Source organism: Oryctolagus cuniculus, chromosome 8, assembly GCF_964237555.1.
Source record: "Oryctolagus cuniculus chromosome 8, mOryCun1.1, whole genome shotgun sequence".
Taxonomy (NCBI): domain Eukaryota; kingdom Metazoa; phylum Chordata; class Mammalia; order Lagomorpha; family Leporidae; genus Oryctolagus; species Oryctolagus cuniculus.
The window spans coordinates 11,073,556-11,091,280 of NC_091439.1; the positions used below are offsets into that span (position 1 = coordinate 11,073,556).

At 42.7% G+C, this 17,725-nt stretch overlaps 1 protein-coding gene across 1 annotated transcript; it reads right to left on the bottom strand.

Moving 5' to 3' along the window:
• Positions 1-8,336: 8,336 nt before the first annotated feature.
• On the bottom strand, positions 8,337-16,198 carry FGA (fibrinogen alpha chain). Its single transcript, XM_002716897.5, has 6 exons — positions 16,040-16,198; positions 13,552-13,677; positions 12,901-13,084; positions 11,724-11,869; positions 9,967-11,188; positions 8,337-9,247 (listed from the first exon to the last, which is right to left on the bottom strand). The coding sequence occupies exons 1-6, from the start codon at positions 16,091-16,093 to the stop codon at positions 8,538-8,540; spliced, it is 2,442 nt and encodes an 813-aa protein (XP_002716943.1). The 5' UTR covers positions 16,094-16,198; the 3' UTR covers positions 8,337-8,537.
• Positions 16,199-17,725: the final 1,527 nt, after the last annotated feature.

Here is a 17,725-nt window from a genome sequence, read left to right on the forward strand (position 1 = left end):
TCTGTTGCAATAAGTTAATGCTCCCTGATTTTATGATCCACGTGACCAATGAATTAAGAAAAGTATTCACAACCTCAAGGTCTAATAAACTGGTATTGAAAATTTGAAGTTTCAAAATCTTACTGTGTTCCATGGAAAAACCACTTGTCTGCCACTTAAGTAAACAGAGGGAACAGAAATTCCAAGAGGACAATCAGGATCAAGTCTTTACTGTGTGCTTTTTAAGAAAAATAGGGAAATAAAAAGCAGACTTTGCCTGTTGCCCACGAAGCTAGGCCTATTATTGCTCTCAATTAGTTTTTTGTTCCTTTTTCCTTTTTCATGTCATCACATTAGATAGAACTAAAGTAGAAGAGAGCTTTCTGCTTTCTGTATCTCCCCATAAGCTGGGTATGTCACCTCGACGTTTCCTCACTTCACCCCAGGGCCTTGTCCCCAGCATCGCCACTGCCTCCCACTTTCGTAGAACTTTTTATCCAGAGCTTATACCTCTTGATCTTTGATCTAGGCAAAGGTCATTATTTCTTTTTTTTTCTTAGATTTTTTTTCTCTTTTTTTGATAGGCAGAGTGGACAGTGAGAGAGACAGGGAGAAAGGTCTTCCTTTACCCTTTACCATTGGTTCACCCTCCAATGGCCGCTGCGGCCAGCGTGCTGCGGCCAGCTCATCGCGCTGATCCTAAGCCAGGAGCCAGGTGCTTCTCCTGGTCTCCCATGGGGTGCAGGGCCCAGGCACTTGGGCCATCCTCCACTGCACTCCCAGGCCACAGCAGAGCGCTGGCCTGGAAGAGGGGCAACCGGGACAGAATCCGGCGCCCCGACGGGGACTAGAACCTAGTGTGCCGGCGCCGCAGGTGGAGGATTAGCCTATTGAGCTGCGGCGCCGGCCTCTTAGTTTTGTTTTTTGTTTTTTTGTTTTTTGACAGGTAGAGTTTACAGACAGTGAGCGAGAGATAGAGAGAAAGGTCTTCCTTCCATTGGTTCACTCCTCAAATGGCCACAACGGCCAGAGCTGTGCAGATTCGAAGCCAGGAGCTAGGAGTTTCTTCATGGTCTCCCATGTGAGTGCAGGGCCCAGGCACTTGGGCCATCTTCTACTGCTTTCCCAGGCCACAGCAGAGAGCTGGACTGGAAAAGGAGCAACTGGGACCAGAACCCGGTGTCCATATGGATGCAGGTGCCGCAGGCAGAGGATTAACCTAGTGTGCCACAGCGCCGGCCCCAGGTTATTAATTTCTATCTTGGGATCACTGTCATTCTCTTAATTATTCATCAAATCCAACTTCAGCGTTCACCTGTTTTCCTTGTTACAGGTTCTGTCCCATTGTGTCCTATACTTCACCTATCACTTTGCCATAAAATATATTATACTAAAATTAGGAAAGTCTGGTCAAGTTACTTTTCTTCTTGTTATTTATATCCAAATTCCTTGCATCAGAATTCTTTAGTTAGAGGTAAAAATTAATGTTCCCATATTTTATATTAGAGCCCAATGCCATCTCCTACCCCTTCACTAAACTCCTATATTTTTGTCACAATGGATTTTTCATCAGGCCCTTCGTAAAAACATACCAACAGCTTTACTGGAGTGTAGTTAATATCTTTGAAAATCTGTATATATTTAATGTATCCAATTTGATAAGTCCAGCCATATCTATATATCTATATATTTATATATCTATGATCCCACCACCACATCAAGGTACTAAATATTTCCTTCACCACCAAAACTGTCCTTATGTCCCTTGTTTTGTTGTGTTGTGTTATGGTGTGGTAAGAACATTTAACATGAAGTCTGCCCTCTTAACAAATGTTTAAGCACTTCATGCTGTATTATTCACTGTAGGCACTGTATTGGACAGAAAATCTCTAGAATTTCTTCATCTTCTATAACTGTTACTTTACACTTACTGCATAATTCCTCACTGCTCCTTACCCCTATCTGTGGCAAACACCATTCTGTTTTCTGTTTCAATTAGTTTGACTATTTCAGGTACCTCATATCAGTAGAACCATATTGCACCCTTGTACAATGTTGGTAGGAATATAAAATTCTACAGCTAATATAGGCAGCAGTATCTAGGTTCCTTAAAACATTAAAAAATAGAACTATCATATCCCACTTCTGGTTATATATGCAAAAGCAGCAAAATCAGAATCTGAGCGCAAACACGCACTCCCACATTCATTGCAGCACTATTCGCATGATCAGGCCCTGCTTTGTCATGCTGTTGCTATCAACAGGCTCTTCCCTGCAACACCGTCTGAAAAATCACTACTCATTTTCTATTTATTTATTTATTTATTTATTTATTTATTTTTGAAAGGCAGAGTGGACAGTGAGAGAGAGAGACAGAGAGAAAGGTCCTCCTTTGCCGTTGGTTCACCCCACGGTGGCTGCTGTGGCCGGTGCACTGCGACCGGCGCACTGCGCTGATCCAAAGCCAGGAGCCAGGTGCTTTTCCTGGTCTCCCATGGGGTGCAGGGCCCAAGCACTTGGGCCATCCTCCACTGCACTCCCTGGCCACAGCAGAGAGCTGGCCTGGAAGAGGGGCAACCGGGACAGAATCCGGCACCCCGACCGGGACTAGAACCCGGTGTGCCGGTGCCGCTAGGCGGAGGATTAGCCTAGTGAGCAGTGGCGCTGGCCTAAAAAAATCACTACTGATTTTCTAAACTTGCTTTAACTGTCAATATCCAGGGAAAAGTTTCTGAAACTCCTGGATAATTTTTGTCATTTTTCAATCATTAGTGCCAGTAGTTGGTCTATATCATGCATCTTTTTTGTTTACTAATAATGAGTTTTATCCAGCTTTGATTCCAGAATCATCATCCTTCCATAAAGGTTGATTTTCATAAAATCATAACTATTGGATGTCTAACTCCCAATAATCATGAAAGTCTTAGAAATTCTATAAACATATACACACAAATGCACGCACACCATTTTCTGCCCAGAAACTCAATATACAAAATACTCAAAAGCAAAACTTTTGAGGCAAGACAGAGTAGCACAAGGGCACTGATGAAGCATGGGGGATGGGAGGGTACAATCCTGACACCTTTGCTCTGCCCCCTTTACACACACAAAGGCCCTAATGGCCCCTTAGTACCTAAAGTGAATCAACCATAGACTACAACCCACAGTGAATTCCCAGTTACTGTACAAATAGCAGAAACCCCGAGACCAAGACTGCGTAATAAAAGTGTGTAAGTCCATCTAGAAAGAAGTCAGCTTTCTTAAAGTATCGTTTAATAAGAAATGTTATGCATCTGATTTTGTCATCTAAACGTCACAATTTTGAATATAATAAAACAGTAGCTGACCCTGGTTAGAATATATAAAGTACAAGGAGAGTTCCGAAATTTTGGGGAAAAAAATGGAATTAAAAGCTAAGTTTATCTTCTTAGAACTGTTCCTATGGAAATACATGAAATCTAATCTCTTTATATAAACATAAAAAATTTTTGAAACTTCTGCATAGCTTTTTCATCACACACATTTTTCATGAGCTTTCGGCAGACCCCTCGTACACATACATGGATCATGTAGTTTTTTGCACAAAAGTAAACTTGGCTTGCAATTTTATTTTCTGTGAATGCTTTTCAGTATCCTTGCATCTATATAGATTAACACATGACTTTATGAAGACAAAAGAGACATCAGCTGAAAATTATTAATCCCACACTATGGTATGAGAATGATAATGTTTTATTATTCAATCGGGGCTGAAGATATGCAACAAACAATACAGAATATATGCATTTGAGACAGTAGTTACTTCAGCTGGAGTAGTTCCTCTGTATTTAAGACACAGACAAGGGAAATAGCTGACCAGTGTGATAGAGGGATTGACTTTCGGCTGAGCAAAGATTCCCCACGTGTCACAAAAATACAGGTAATATCGACACCGTCGGCTGCAGTGGCTCATCTGACACTTGTCATTAACCATTACACACTTAACATCTTGTGTGCTGGTCATCTAAACCTTGCATTGCGGCAAAATCAAAGTTCCCGCTTCTAATCCTGGTTAAGGATCAGAGTCTCCACATAGAAAGAGCCTAAGTGCTTCTATTATCAAATAAATGTCCTCAAGGGTTTCTAGGCACTGCCTAGATTTGGGAATTTCTTCTATTTTAATGTAAAATTTTTAGTTTAATTTTAATAGGCTCAATGGGATCTGTAGATATAATTCTAAGAACATAATAATATCCCTTCCTCCCTCCCACACTCTTTCTCCCTTTCTTTTTTTAGGTTTTGCCATAATATTTTAAAATTATATTACAGTAGCAGCCGGCGCCACGGCTCAATAGGCTAATCCTCCACCAGCGGCGCCGGCACACCAGGTTCTAGTCCCGGTCGGGGCGCCGGATTCTGTCCTGGTTGCCCCTCTTCCAGGCCAGCTCTCTGCTGTGGCCAGGGAGTGCAGTGGAGGATGGCCCAAGTGCTTGGGCCCTGCACCCCATGGGAGACCAGGAGAAGCACCTGGCTCCTGCCTTTGGATAAGCGCGGTGTACCGGCCGCAGCACGCCGGCCGCGGCAGCCATTGGAGGGTGAACCAATGGAAAAGGAAGACCTTTCTCTCTGTCTCTCTCTCTCTCTATAACTGTCCACTCTGCCTGTAAAATAAATAAATAAATAAATAAATAAAATTATATTACAGTAGAAAGGTTTAATCTATCACCAAATAAGAAGTTTAAAAAGCAAAAAGATCCTATTTTAGTGGGAATATAGACAATGGCTGTAAACAATAATTGAGTGGAAAAATGACCCATGATACAGGCTACATTTATATTTATCTGAGACTCAGTTTGTCTTTCTGCCCTAGCACACTTTTCACTCAAAAGGTGATCATGAGGTGCTATTTTCAGCAAAACTAGTCATCCTTGAAATTACCGTGGGGCCAGTGCTGTGGCATATCAGATTAAAGCCCTGGTCTGCACTGCTGGCATCCCATATGGGCGCCGGTTCAAGTCCTGGCTGCTCCACTTCCAATCCAGCTCTCTACTGGGCCTGAGAAAGCAGTAGAAAATCGCCCGAGTCCTTGGGCCCCTCACCCACGTGGGAGACCTAGAAGAAGCTCCTGGCTCCTGGCTTCAGATTGGCCCAGCGCCAGCCATTGTGGCCATTTTGGGAGTGAATCAGTGTATGGAAGACCTCTCTCTCTTGGTCTCTGCCTGTCTGTAACTCTGCCTTTCAAATAAATAAATAAATCTTTAAAAAAAAAAAAAAAAGAAATTACCATGACTTTATAGGTGTCTACTGCCTATATTTTTTAAAAGATTTAGTTATTTATTTGAAAGGCAGAGTTACATAGAGAGAGAAGGAGAGGCAGAGAGAGAGAGAGGTTGTCCATCTCCTGGTTCACTCCCCAGTTGGCGGAAATGGCTGGAGCTGTGCCTATCTGAAGCCAGAAGCCAGGAGCTTCTTCCGGGTCTCCCATGCAGGTGCAGGGGCCAAAGGACTTGGGCCATCCTCTACTGTTTTCCCAGGCAATAGCAGAGAGCTGGATTGGAAGAGGAGCAGCCGTGTCTCGAATTGGTGCCCATATGGGATGCCGGCACTGCAGGTGGCAGCTTTACCCACTATGCCACAGCACCGGCCCCAACTGCCTATGTTTAACACTGGACTTGGGCTTAACATCTCTTAAAATGCTAGAACCACTAAAAATCTTAATCTTACATGATTCCGTAGTTTGGACTTAAAATTCTTTTGAAGAATAACGACATTCAACGTGCTACTCACCACTTTACATGGAGCTGAAACCTTGTTGGCTGTATTCATCAATGTACCTTTTCTCCCATTCTCCCAGCCTAAGAGTGACCAACAGGCAATGCATATTTTGCTTATTTTTTATTGAATCATTTATTTCTCCCTCTAACTTGTTATTTTGAGCATTTTTAGCCCTAAAAAGAAATCATCAGAATGGTTAAACGAATGCCTCCCTGCCCTTCACCCGGCTTCCCCAACTGTTTTCTGCATTTGCTTTATCTCTGCAAAGGAGATACTTTAATGCAGTTTAGCAACAGCTCACTTAGGCAAGCAGCCTTGAGGTCATTGACCCAGTAGGGTTAAGGCAAAGGTGAGTTGGGCAAACATTTTCTGGAGCACTGTGTGGCAATCAGCGTGCACCCACATTTGGCAATGAGCTGGTGACCAGGGAGGCCTCTGCCCATGGACTGAGCGTTTCTCAGCTCAGCCTCAGCAGGTTCCTCTGAGCTTTCTGGCTTCTGTGGTCTTGAATCGTTGCTTTTACTAGGTGAGAAATAAAAGCTATAATGTTCAGGTCTTGCTTATTAATTAATTTACTGCTTCTTCCCAAGTGGAATCTCCCCACTATAGCACTCTGTGTTGTTGACAGGCCGATTAGTTAAAACAAGAAAGAAATATAAAATATTTAACTACTACATCAATAAATTTGATAATATAACATCTTATAACTTGTAAAAGTGTACATTCATTTTTGCCTGTGAAACATTTACAAAAATTAATCTGTACTTGTCCACAAAAAGAATGCAAAAATTCCAACATAAAAGAGGGACAAAATAGCTAAACTAAAATAACTTATAAAATGCTTGGAAATCAGGAGTGAGTATTTACCCCAGTAGCTCCACCCTTGTTCCATGGCAGAACGCCTCGGTTCAAGGAGGCTTAAGAACAGGAAAAAGTTTATACATATATCCACAAAAACCCTTTTTTAAAAGACCCATTTATTTATTTGAAAGGCAGAGTTACAGAGAGAGGGAGAAACAGAGGGAGAGAGCAGTCTTCCATCCGCTGGTTCATTCCCCAGATGGCTGAAACAGTTGGAGCTGGGCTGATCAGAGGCCTGGAGTCAGGAGCTTTTCCCAGGTCTCCCACATGGGTGCAGGGGCCCAAGCACTTGAGCCATTTTCTGCTGCTTTCCCAAGCCATAGCAGAGAGCTGGATAGGAAGTGCAGCAACCAGGACTTGAACTGGCACTCATTCACAATCTTTTTTACTCTCTGAGAACAGTTCTGTCCCTACATAGTGTGTTGTTCTGTTAAAGGAAATGTTTACTAGCCCCAACTCAAATCTATTGAGGCATCTGTATGAGTGTATGTGGGGTGGGGATGGAGGTACCACCGGATCTGGTGTCTCAAAGATATGACATAATGCTAAAGAGGTTCTTATCCAATTACCCAGAGATTTGGAGGTGCATCAGGGATTTTTAGTTCTACCCTCATTCTCTTCTTGGGAGAAAGGATGCAGTTATGTTGGGATAGAAGCTATAGGAGTAAGGGTGATGTACTTATTTGCTTGGGCTATTTGCATACTTATTCAAAGGCAAATGGCAAGCAGTTCTTACTAGAAACTTAAAAAATGGAGGTAGGAGCTGAGGCCACCATGATTAAAGTTTATTCTAGTTATTTGAAAGGGAGAGAGGGAGAGGGAGAGACAGAGAGAGAGAGAGAGAGAGAGAGAGAGAAGAGAGAGAGAGAGAGAGAGAGAAGAGAGAGGAAGAGAGAAGAAAAAGAAAGGGAGAGATAAAGAGGGAGGGGGAGAGAGAGAGAGGGAGAAAGAGGGAGAGATGGAGAGGGTGGAGGAGAGAGAGATAGAGGGAGAGAGAAGAGAGGGAGAGAGAGAGAGAGAAATGAGAGGAAGAGAGAGAGTCCCCATCAGTTGTTTTACTCCCCAAATGTTCATAACAGCTGACTGGCCAGGCTGAAGCCAGGGGCTAGGAACTCAGTCTGGGTCTCCTATGTGATTGGCAGAGACCCAAGTATTCAACCCACCATGTGCTGCCTCTCAAAGTGAACATAAACAAGAAGCTAGAATCCGGAGGAGAGCCAGGGCTTGAACCCAGGCCCTCTGACATGTTACACAGGTGTCCCAAGCAGTATCCTAACCATCGTGCCAAACGCCCACCCCACTTTAGATCTTCAGTGCATTTCTCTTACATTTTGGAAAGACATTGGTTAGAACCCGAAATGTAAGTGTGCACCATGGTCTCCAGTGGAAGACTGAGGATAGATTTCCATTTTTAGTAGGAAAAAGAATGCTTCCCCTGCCTTCCTGGATTTGCTTTCTATCAGAAGACATGAGCACACTTTGTGGATTCAACAGAGGCCAGGCAATGTTCAACAGGGTGAGTTTTAACATAAAATGTTGGTTGAAACTATTCAAGTCTAATGAATGCAAGAACTTTGTACTTGGTCTCCGTCCTGTGACATTGGGAGCTATGGAAAGAGCAGTTTTCTTGGCAGTACCCTGCAGGGTTGCAAAGAGGAGCCTCCCTCTGCCTCCCCTTCCTGATGGAGTGAACCAAAGTCCCTTGGCATATCCTTATAAAAATGTTAAGGCCCATGGAACTATTTAAAGATTAAAAAAACTCATGTAATTTTATTTTGGAAAGCACTAATATATCTCAGTTACATTTAGCTACAGTACAAAGAATGATAAAATAGCACCTGGGAGTTTTTTAGTAGGCTGTGAAGAATCTCATCTTCCTTATTTTCCCTCCACTTTGCTAAACAAACAAAAGAACCGCGCGCTCCCGCTCCCACCAGTCCAGTCTATGGGGTCCTCAGAGGTCTGATTTTCATGCGAACAGCCCTGAGGGAGTAGTCTGCCCCTCGGAACGGGACCCACACCACTCCGTTCTCGATCTCGTAGGGACTGTTGTTCCTCGGGTCATAGGGGCCCCCAGGGTAGTAGATGCCATTGAGATTGGCTGCTTGGCAGTTGTTGTACCACCAGCCTCCTCCATAGACTTCCGCACAGTTCTCTTCCCAGTGGTCTGCATCCCTGTCAAAGGTGCTGAACTGCATGCTGTTGTGAGACGTGTACTCTGCTCCTTCCTCCACGGAGCCTTCAATCAGAGCATCCCCGGCGGTGCCCTCATAGGAGGAGACCTGCAGGGCATAGCCTTCTGCCTCGGAGCCCACCCGAAAGTGATATTCTGCATAAGCGCCTCTCCCATCCCAGTCTTCTAACTCCACCCTAAGGACGGAGGCCCTCAGCGTTAGGAGATGGAGCTGATCGTTGCCTAGCCAGAATTCTCCTTCCCCCTTGTCATTCAGGCTGCCGAAACCTCTCTTGTAGTCTTGCCAGGTCCGGTTAAAATTCAGTGATCCATCCATTCTTTGCTGGATCAAAAGCCATCCTCCCAGACTGGTCTCTTGATCGCAATAAACAGAAAAAATCTTACTGGATCCCGGTAGCTTGATATTGAAAATACCACTTTGGGCACCTGAAGGATGTGTTTGGAGGACATCATCACAGTCTAAAAAAAAAATTAAGCTGGTTGGAAGAAGTTACTCTCATTTAACTTCACAAAGATAGGCATGGCGCAGATTAAAGAGGACAAATACTACTCCCCTCCCTCCTTTCCTTCCTTCCTTCCTGATTTTCTTCCATCCCCTTGTGGGGAAAGGATGCATTTACATTCGGATAGGATTTTGTGCAAGTGAGGAGCAGACACCTACAAAATCTAAGATTATTTTCCCCAAATAGATTTGGAATTTTACTTGTGCATACTGACGAATAGCAAGTGATCAGAAAAAGCGACTAAGCATCACTTAATACTAATACAACTTGTTATTTACCTATCTAAATGTCAGCTGATACATGCAGTGAAAGCATGGTTAATCTATTGGATAGCAATTCGAACAGCACGCATTTTGAGTGGTGAAAGAATCTGGTTAGACAAACTCAAATCGAGTTGCAGAAGAACTCATTCATTTCATTTCACATGTATTTATTGAGGGATGACTGTCTGCACTGTTAGGCATTTGGGAATACAGAGATGAAGAGAGTTGACAAAGTCCCTGCCCCCATGGAACTTACAGTCTAACATGAGAGAGAGACTCCCCCCAAAAAAGAGTGCAATTTCAATAAAGAGGAATAGAAAGAAGTACAGGGTGCCGTGGGAGCATTTTGCAGATGTAATTAACTTAGTCTAGGGGGTCAGAGAATGCTTCCCCGAAGGAGAAGTGTGGATACCTCTGGAAGGGCGCACTTTAGCATGGGTTCTCCTGCTGGTGTGGGTGTGTCTGAGTTCCTGGTCGGCTTCCCCTCCAGCCTCATCTGCCATTTTGTAGCTTTTGCTCTCGACGGTGGAGCCTCCTCTGTTGAACGCTGTGTGGCTGGTGACTATCTGTTTTCTATGAGTTGTGGTCTTGCCACTGGAAGGGAAGCTCGTGTGGTGAGAACCGGCTCCCTCCGCATCTGTGAAGAAGTCCGATTCAGAGCCCATAGACTGGCTCTTACTGCCAAACTCTTTGAAAGAAGTTGAAAGTAAACCTGGGAATGTTGATGCTTTTCCTGTGGAGGAAGTGTCAAAGAAAGATGCCTCGCCAGGGTGCCTAAAGGAGAAGTCATCCAGGCTGCCTCTGGACATGAAAGAGTGCATCGAGTCTAGATCGGGCACCTCGGGACACTCAGAGCCGTCTTCAGAGTGCACCACTTCTTTGACCACTTGTTTGTGGCCGTCGGGACCTGTAACAGTCTTGGTGATGGTTTTGGAGCAAGAACGACGCACGGTGGACGTGCTACTGCTGCTACCAGACGTGGCCCTCTCGTTACTAATCAGCATCTCTTTGTCTCCTTTCGAAGTGACCAGTTTTTCCGTGTGGAATTCCTTCTTTGTCCCTGGACTCACATTTCCTGAAATCTCTTCAAATGTACCCCAGTCTGGGTGGGTAGGCCTGGTGCTTCCATGGCCTGAGCTATCTGGTCTGATACTTCCGTGTCCAGAGATTCCAGGGTTTCTAGTGCCCACATTTCCAGACCCAAAGCTTCCAGAAGTCCAATGACTAGTACTCGATCCAGAGCTCCCAGTAGGCCAGGGTCCTTCGCTTCCATGTCCAGGGTTCCTGTGGCTTCCTGTCTCTGATCCTGTTCCGAAAGATGCAGAGTCTCCTCGGGCAGTCTCACCTCTCCCAGACTTCTCTACCACCACTTTCATCTGCTTCATTTCTGTTAATGCCTTCCACTCCGGATGGGCCTTCTGAAGCTGGCTCTTGTATTCCCCAGGAACTAAGTCTGCCACTGGGGTCATTTTTATCGTCGGCAAATATTGCCTATCTGGTGGGGGGAGTAAGTCTTTGGCAATGACCTGTTCAAGTTGCTTCTGCTGATCTTCGTAGTCCTTTAGATTGACCTCATGAGACAAAACCCTATTACAAGACCCTTGGCACGACCTGATCTTGATATCAATGTCCACCTAGAGAGACGGGGAGAAAGAGAAGGAAGACAAGAGACATATAAATAAATACATGAAATCTGCTACATTCCCGGTAGTAAATGTAGTTTTTGGAAACTGGTTGCATTTCTTTGACTTGGAGACCTACTGATCAATATTCTTGGTTTTCCACTGACATTAAAAGTTGGGTGTGGTAAGGCCATTATTCACAATGGGAGCTACTCAGATTCATCTTAGACTCAGGATGGATTAAGAGAAAGGTCTTACTACCTCTGAAAGGGAATGCTAATTAACGGATTCTCCAGGAGACTGGAATCCTGTTGACAGGCATCAAATGTCTGCTTTTTCAAATTTACTATCTATGCACCCTTGGAAAATCTACTTAAAATCTCCGAACTTTTTCCTTCATCTGTAGAGTGGGGGAAATAATTCCTACTTTTACACAGAAAATGGACAACGCTTTTCTCTGCAGACAGTACACTCAAGGCATGACTATCACCTTCCTTTTCTCCGCTATTCCAAACAAGGAAATTGGCTGGTGGAGCCGCACACTTACCTCTAGGCGTTTCATATCTATCAGCTGAGCCCTGACGTTGTTCTGCAGTAGTTTGATGTGCTGCACTTTTTCTATGACTTTGCGCTGCAGGACCTCAATCCTGCGTCTGAGTTCTTCGGACACTTGGTTATACGTGGTGTCATAGTCTGCAACAGAGAACACAAGTATGGACGCACCTGCTGAGTGACACTTGTAACAGCCAGCAGGAAGAGGAAATTTGCTTGAAAGCATCCCATCTTATTTGTTCATAGTTTGTTCGTTGGACATATTATCAGCGAGTTTCTAACCTTTTAGGCATTTGATATTTTGATTATGTTATGTCCCACAGTCATGGATGGATGTCGGTTAAGATCTCCTCCTAGTAATCAGTACTCCTAATGAATTCAGGAGAAATTTCTTTGGCATTTTAGAGGTGTAATGAGGAGATAAACTGATGAATTTGAAAACATTCCAATCGTTTCATCATTTTCTTGATCAAGGGACTAGAATATATTGTTGGATTTTCTTACTGAAGTTTTCCTTCCTGCTTACAGATTTGAAATTGTTTCTAAGCTTTTTGGGGTCAACAGGATCTCTCAGTTGCCAGTTAGTGCTGCGCCACTGATACTAAATTAGTCAAGTGTCTCTTGAAAATTTAAAGAATCAAAGCAAAGCTTTAGGAAGTGAGACCCCACCTGCCTCCCTGCCCATACCCAGAGTGGATGCAATGTTTCCTGGACCTAATATGTGTCCCATGGAAAAAGGCACGGCATTTTTCTGCATTTCAAATTTTAAAATCTACAGAATTAGTTCAGTAGAGTCTAAGGATTGAACCTCCAGCTTTGTGTCTTTGAGCAAGTACACTGACCTCTGAGTTACGTCTCTCTAAGATAGAAACAAAAATACCTGCTCAAAAGCTCTGACCCATGTTTCTTTCAGTAAATTCTGTTGAACAGAACACATTTAGGTTCTTGTCATTGATCTGAAGTTCTGGCCTACTCTGTGCCCTTAAAAAAGCTAGGGTAACCTGCTTTCCTCGATAACCATCACAAATCAGGATTAAAATCCAAGGTTATCATGGAAGAACGTTTGTACGCTAAGTACCTTGGGATAAAATCACAGCAGCTATAAGCAGACATACTCATTTAGGCTTGTTGTTGTTGCCACAAAGTCAAACCACTAAATAGGTGACACTTACTGTTGGCTGTGGCCAAGTTTCCTCTCAAATATTCCATTATATTCGTGACCACAGAGCTAGAATCCTTATTGTTCTTCTGATAATCAAATAGTGAATTTCTAAGTTTATTCATTCTGTCTGTGAAATCTTGATTCATTTCATCAATCAGCCCTTTCATCCTGCAGCCGGAAGGGCATTTTTGGTTCTGAAAGTGAAGAGGAAAAATGACAGTAAGGGCCTATCTCTTGGATACAGGACAATTTTTGCAGGTTTCCATGCAGCCCCCCACTGCCTCCTGACTCCATCTCTGCAGATCATCTATTGGCTTCAGAGTAGATAGCAGGACTGGTTAGAGGATGTGACTTGAAGACATTCTTAAACAAGGACCTACTTAATCCAAAGTGAGGTCCCAGAACCTTAGGTTCCTAGCAATTGCCTAAACATGGCGCTGAAATCCAATTTGTTCATCCCACCACCGACTCTTAAGTCAGAGGCAATGGCACAGGGCTCTTAGGACCAGGTTCCTTTCCTTTTGTTGTCTTCAATGAGCCATGTAAGGTGATATTCGATTATTTCCAATTGGAAAAGGTTTCTAGGCCCCACTAGGGCAGCTTGAGAACCTTTCTGGCACCTCACGGAGGGAAGCTTGCACCCGCATTGCCCATGGCTCACCCAGTCGTCATCAGCGCAGAAGGGCCAGTCTGCTTCTTTGCAGGAAGATGGAGGTTTATCCACGACCCTTGGGCCACGCCCAGTTGCTCCTTCATCTATAAATGTACTCTCGCCAGGATCCACAGTCTTCAAAAAAGATTCATGCACACACACAAAACAGACCAACAGTGACGTTAGCCAGAACAGGAGGAGAGATGGGCAAGCCTTTGAGTCCCAGGGAAGAAAAGACTCCCATGAAGATTAGGAACCCCTGCATGGGTGGGCAGGGAGGGCTTCCAGGAGCTTCAGCTGTCTTGTCTTCAAGTGAAAGACGAATGCTATGTGTTGTCTATCATATGTGGGAGTTACGGAAATGAGTCAATCTGCACTTCGGATGGTGACTACAAGAGCCTGGGAAGGGGAGGGGAATGGGGGAGAACAGCAGAATGGGAGGTGGGATAACAGGCAGCAAATTAGAGTCAAATAGAAGTAGCAGGTGCTGGTCTTCCACAGAACCCAATGGGACAGCTACAGTCCCCAGTAATGAATTATATTCTGTATAAGGAACTGGACAAGAGGAACCGGTAGGCTCAAAACGGGAAGAAAAGCTAAGGAAATGGGAAGGCTAAATTGCCTGGTTTGATTGGTTCATGTGTGTACATGATGAACTATTGTACTGTATCCCATAAAAATGTATGAATATTACATGTTGATTGAAACTTTTTAAAATAAAATAATTAATTTTAAAAACTCTAATACCCATTTTATGGAGTTGAGAGCAAATGAAAGGAGATAAGTAATATACATTTCATAACGGTATTTCACATTAAATAAATTTCGTGGATGTTAGTTTTAGAGGATTTATGAAGAAAAGAAAGTTATTTGAATAGACAAAATTAAATTGTACATTTTACTTTTATTAATGACTCCAGCTCGAAAGATGAGTGAAAAATTTAGAGTTCTTTCACCGGCACTTCCTGCTTCAGTAGGAAAAATATCTACAGTTTTCCTAATTCAACAGCCCTCTCTGCTTCAAGTTTCTGCTGTAACCTTTGAGATAAGCCTATAATTTGGAGAAGAATTCCCTAAGGACACAAATGGACCCATTAGGATTTGGAAATGCTTTGCAGTTTTACTCATTTGTGCAATACTTTCTTTATTTCCAATGAGAAAAAGCAGACTGAAAGTAAAAGTAATAGCAATTGACAACTTCTTTGAAATGTTAAAATTAGAGTTAATGTTTTTTTCTAGTATGAACCAGGAGGGGAAAAAAGGCATAAAGAGTTCTTCCAACAAGACTTCACAGTCTAATGAATGAAGATGGGTTTTAGGTTTTCAGTATTTATAGTCTCCAGCACCAACTTATAAGAATTTTACGGTGACTGCTTTAATTTGGAGTAGTTTATTCTTATAATTAGTTAACATTTACAGTCTCATTCTCATTTTTAAAAATACCTAAGTTATAATAATAATAATAATAATTCATGAGTTTAAGAATAATTTACTTATGGCAAAAAGTACAATTCTTTTGTCTAAGAAATAAAATCATAAATTCAAACATATTTTGTAATACAGTGATACAATAATAAAAACAAGCACCAATTCAATATTTATGACAATAAAAGAGAGAGGAGAAGTGATTGCTGCTTGTTCATTATTCAAAGTATCTTCTAGCAAATTATTTTATCTGCCACCAAAAATTTTTACTTATTTTACTATAAGGGAGAAAATAAAGTTTCAAATTCTCTTTAATTTTGATCTCTTTACTGTGAGATGTTAGGGTTTGGAGTGGTTCAAGGCAAGAAATAAATTAGAATAATTTACATCCTGGATAACTAACCAGGAGGTAACTGTTTCTTGAACATATTTGTCATGTTTTCACAAGATTAGAGTGTTTCAGGAGTCTTGTTAAATGAAATTGTTCTTCTTTTGTATATGTCCCTGAAGATAAATTTTAGAAATTATCACAATACTCAGAAGTTATTGTAAAAGAATACAATTCTGAAAAGCACATTGCCTTATCAACTAATGTCTCAAGATTTTGTTATGTTTCCAAAGATAACTTACTTGCTTTTCTTGTCTTTAAAAAACAAACAAAAAACCTTTCAGAAAAACTATACTAACGCCAAAAATTCTGATTATGATGGACAAATGGCAAAAAATTAAGCATTGGAAAAGAATAGCTTACATAGGAAATGTTTTTTGTTCTATTATCTAATATTACAATGCACCAAGGCAAGGAATTCTTGTCTCCCCCCCCCCTTCTTTTTTTAGTGATCTAAAACTGAACGACAGATTTGGACAAATTTGGTCCATTCTAAAGTCTTATTTTTAGGCTCATATTACAACGTGCTCTTGAAAGTTCAAGTCCTTCTAGAAACTGTTTCCATGGCATAGGACCTAGAAGGCTCCTATGTCAGGACATAGAACTGGCAGACTGAGACTGCCAAGCTCTTTGTGAAATAAACACCAGAGAGAAGGCAAGGAGAGAAAATAAAGGAGACCATACCCAGACTGTGCCCACCGCACACAGGAGCAGGCAGAGGATCTTCATGGAGAACATCTCTGCAGAGGGTGGAGCTGGCTCTGAGATGCTCCCCGCGGCAGGAAAGGGGAGTGCCTCCTCTCCCAGTCACCATGCCACTTAAATCTGCAGGCGCTTCTGTTAATCATTACCTGAGTCCTGACAGTCCTCCCCCCACTCCACATCCTTTGCTCCTTTAGAACGGTGGTGTCCCAGAAATGCTTACTCAACTCCTCTCAGTTTGTTTGCTTCTGGTAAGCTGTTGCAAATACCAGCCTCCATGCTCTAGCAACTAGTGGAAGATCCCCCATTCAAGAAACAGAGTGACTTTGAAAAGGAAAAAAGAGAACTCAGGAAGAGATATCCATAGATCCATGCTTCCCCACCCTTGAAGGAACAGAAGGGGCTAATTGTTCTCTCCCTGGGAAGTTGAGATTTAGCACACAATACAAGTATTGGGAATTAGTTGGATGACTTGACTTTGAAAAAGTAACTCTGATGTTAGATTGGTCCTGAAGCCTTCTTCTTTAAGTGGGGCTGAACAGACTTGTTCCCGCTCTCCAAAGTGGTTAAGACAGCAGCTGCTGGAAACAAACCCCAGAATCCCGGCTCCGAATCCCAGCGCCATCATTTCCCGTTCTGTGCTCTTGCACAAGTTACGTTATCTCCTGTGCTTCAGTGGCATCATTTTGAAAACGGGGATAATGACAGCATACCACACATGTCTCCATGAAGAGCAAATGAGGGAATCCCTGCAGGAGCTTCAGAACAGTGATTGCCACATCGTAAACAGTAAGAGCATAATAAAGTGCTGTGGGGAACATTTAGTGCCATGAAAACCAAACCAAACCAACCATTCTCTTTCTATACCTTTTGTCTTGCTAATTTACTTTCTCTAATCCTCTTCCTCACATTAAATTTCTCCAAGACTCAATGCAACTACCAGTTACTACTAACTAGCTCTCCCACTTCTGCAAGTATTTCCAAAGAGGGAAAAAAAAAAGTCAAGATCTCAAACAAGCATGTTCTCACTCCCACATTCATTGCAGCATTATTCGCAAGAACCAAGACACAGAAAGAACCTAGATGTCCTTCAATGGATGAGTAGTCCAGGAAAAGGGGATATGTATACAAAGAAACATTGTTTCTCCTGAAGGACATTCTGCCATTTGTGACAGCAGGGGGAACCTGGGGGAGATTACACCAAATGAGAGAAACCAGACATAGAAAGACAAATGTGATGTGATCTGACTTACCTGTGAAATCTCAAGTAGTTCCCCTTAGAGAAGAAGGGGGCAGAAGGGTGGTTCCCAGGTGCTGGTGGGTGAGAGAGATGGAGGGATGTTGGTTGGAGTTTGAAAGTTTCAGTTCTGCAAGGTGACTAACATTAGAGCCCTCTGTTGTATACATGAAATTTGCTAAGATGACAGAGCTGAAGTTTTCTAGTGACACACACCAAAAAAAGAGGGGCTGACTAGATGAGGTGATGCCGATGGTAATATCTCCATTGTAATGATCATTTCATAATGTGTATGTAAACTAAGCACCCGGCTTTACACAGTAAGTACAGGTAGATACAGTTTTTATTGGTCAATTACACTTCAGGAAAGCAAACCAAAAATCTGTGGCTTAGATCTGACATATTTAGCAGATAACAAAGCAAAAACACCC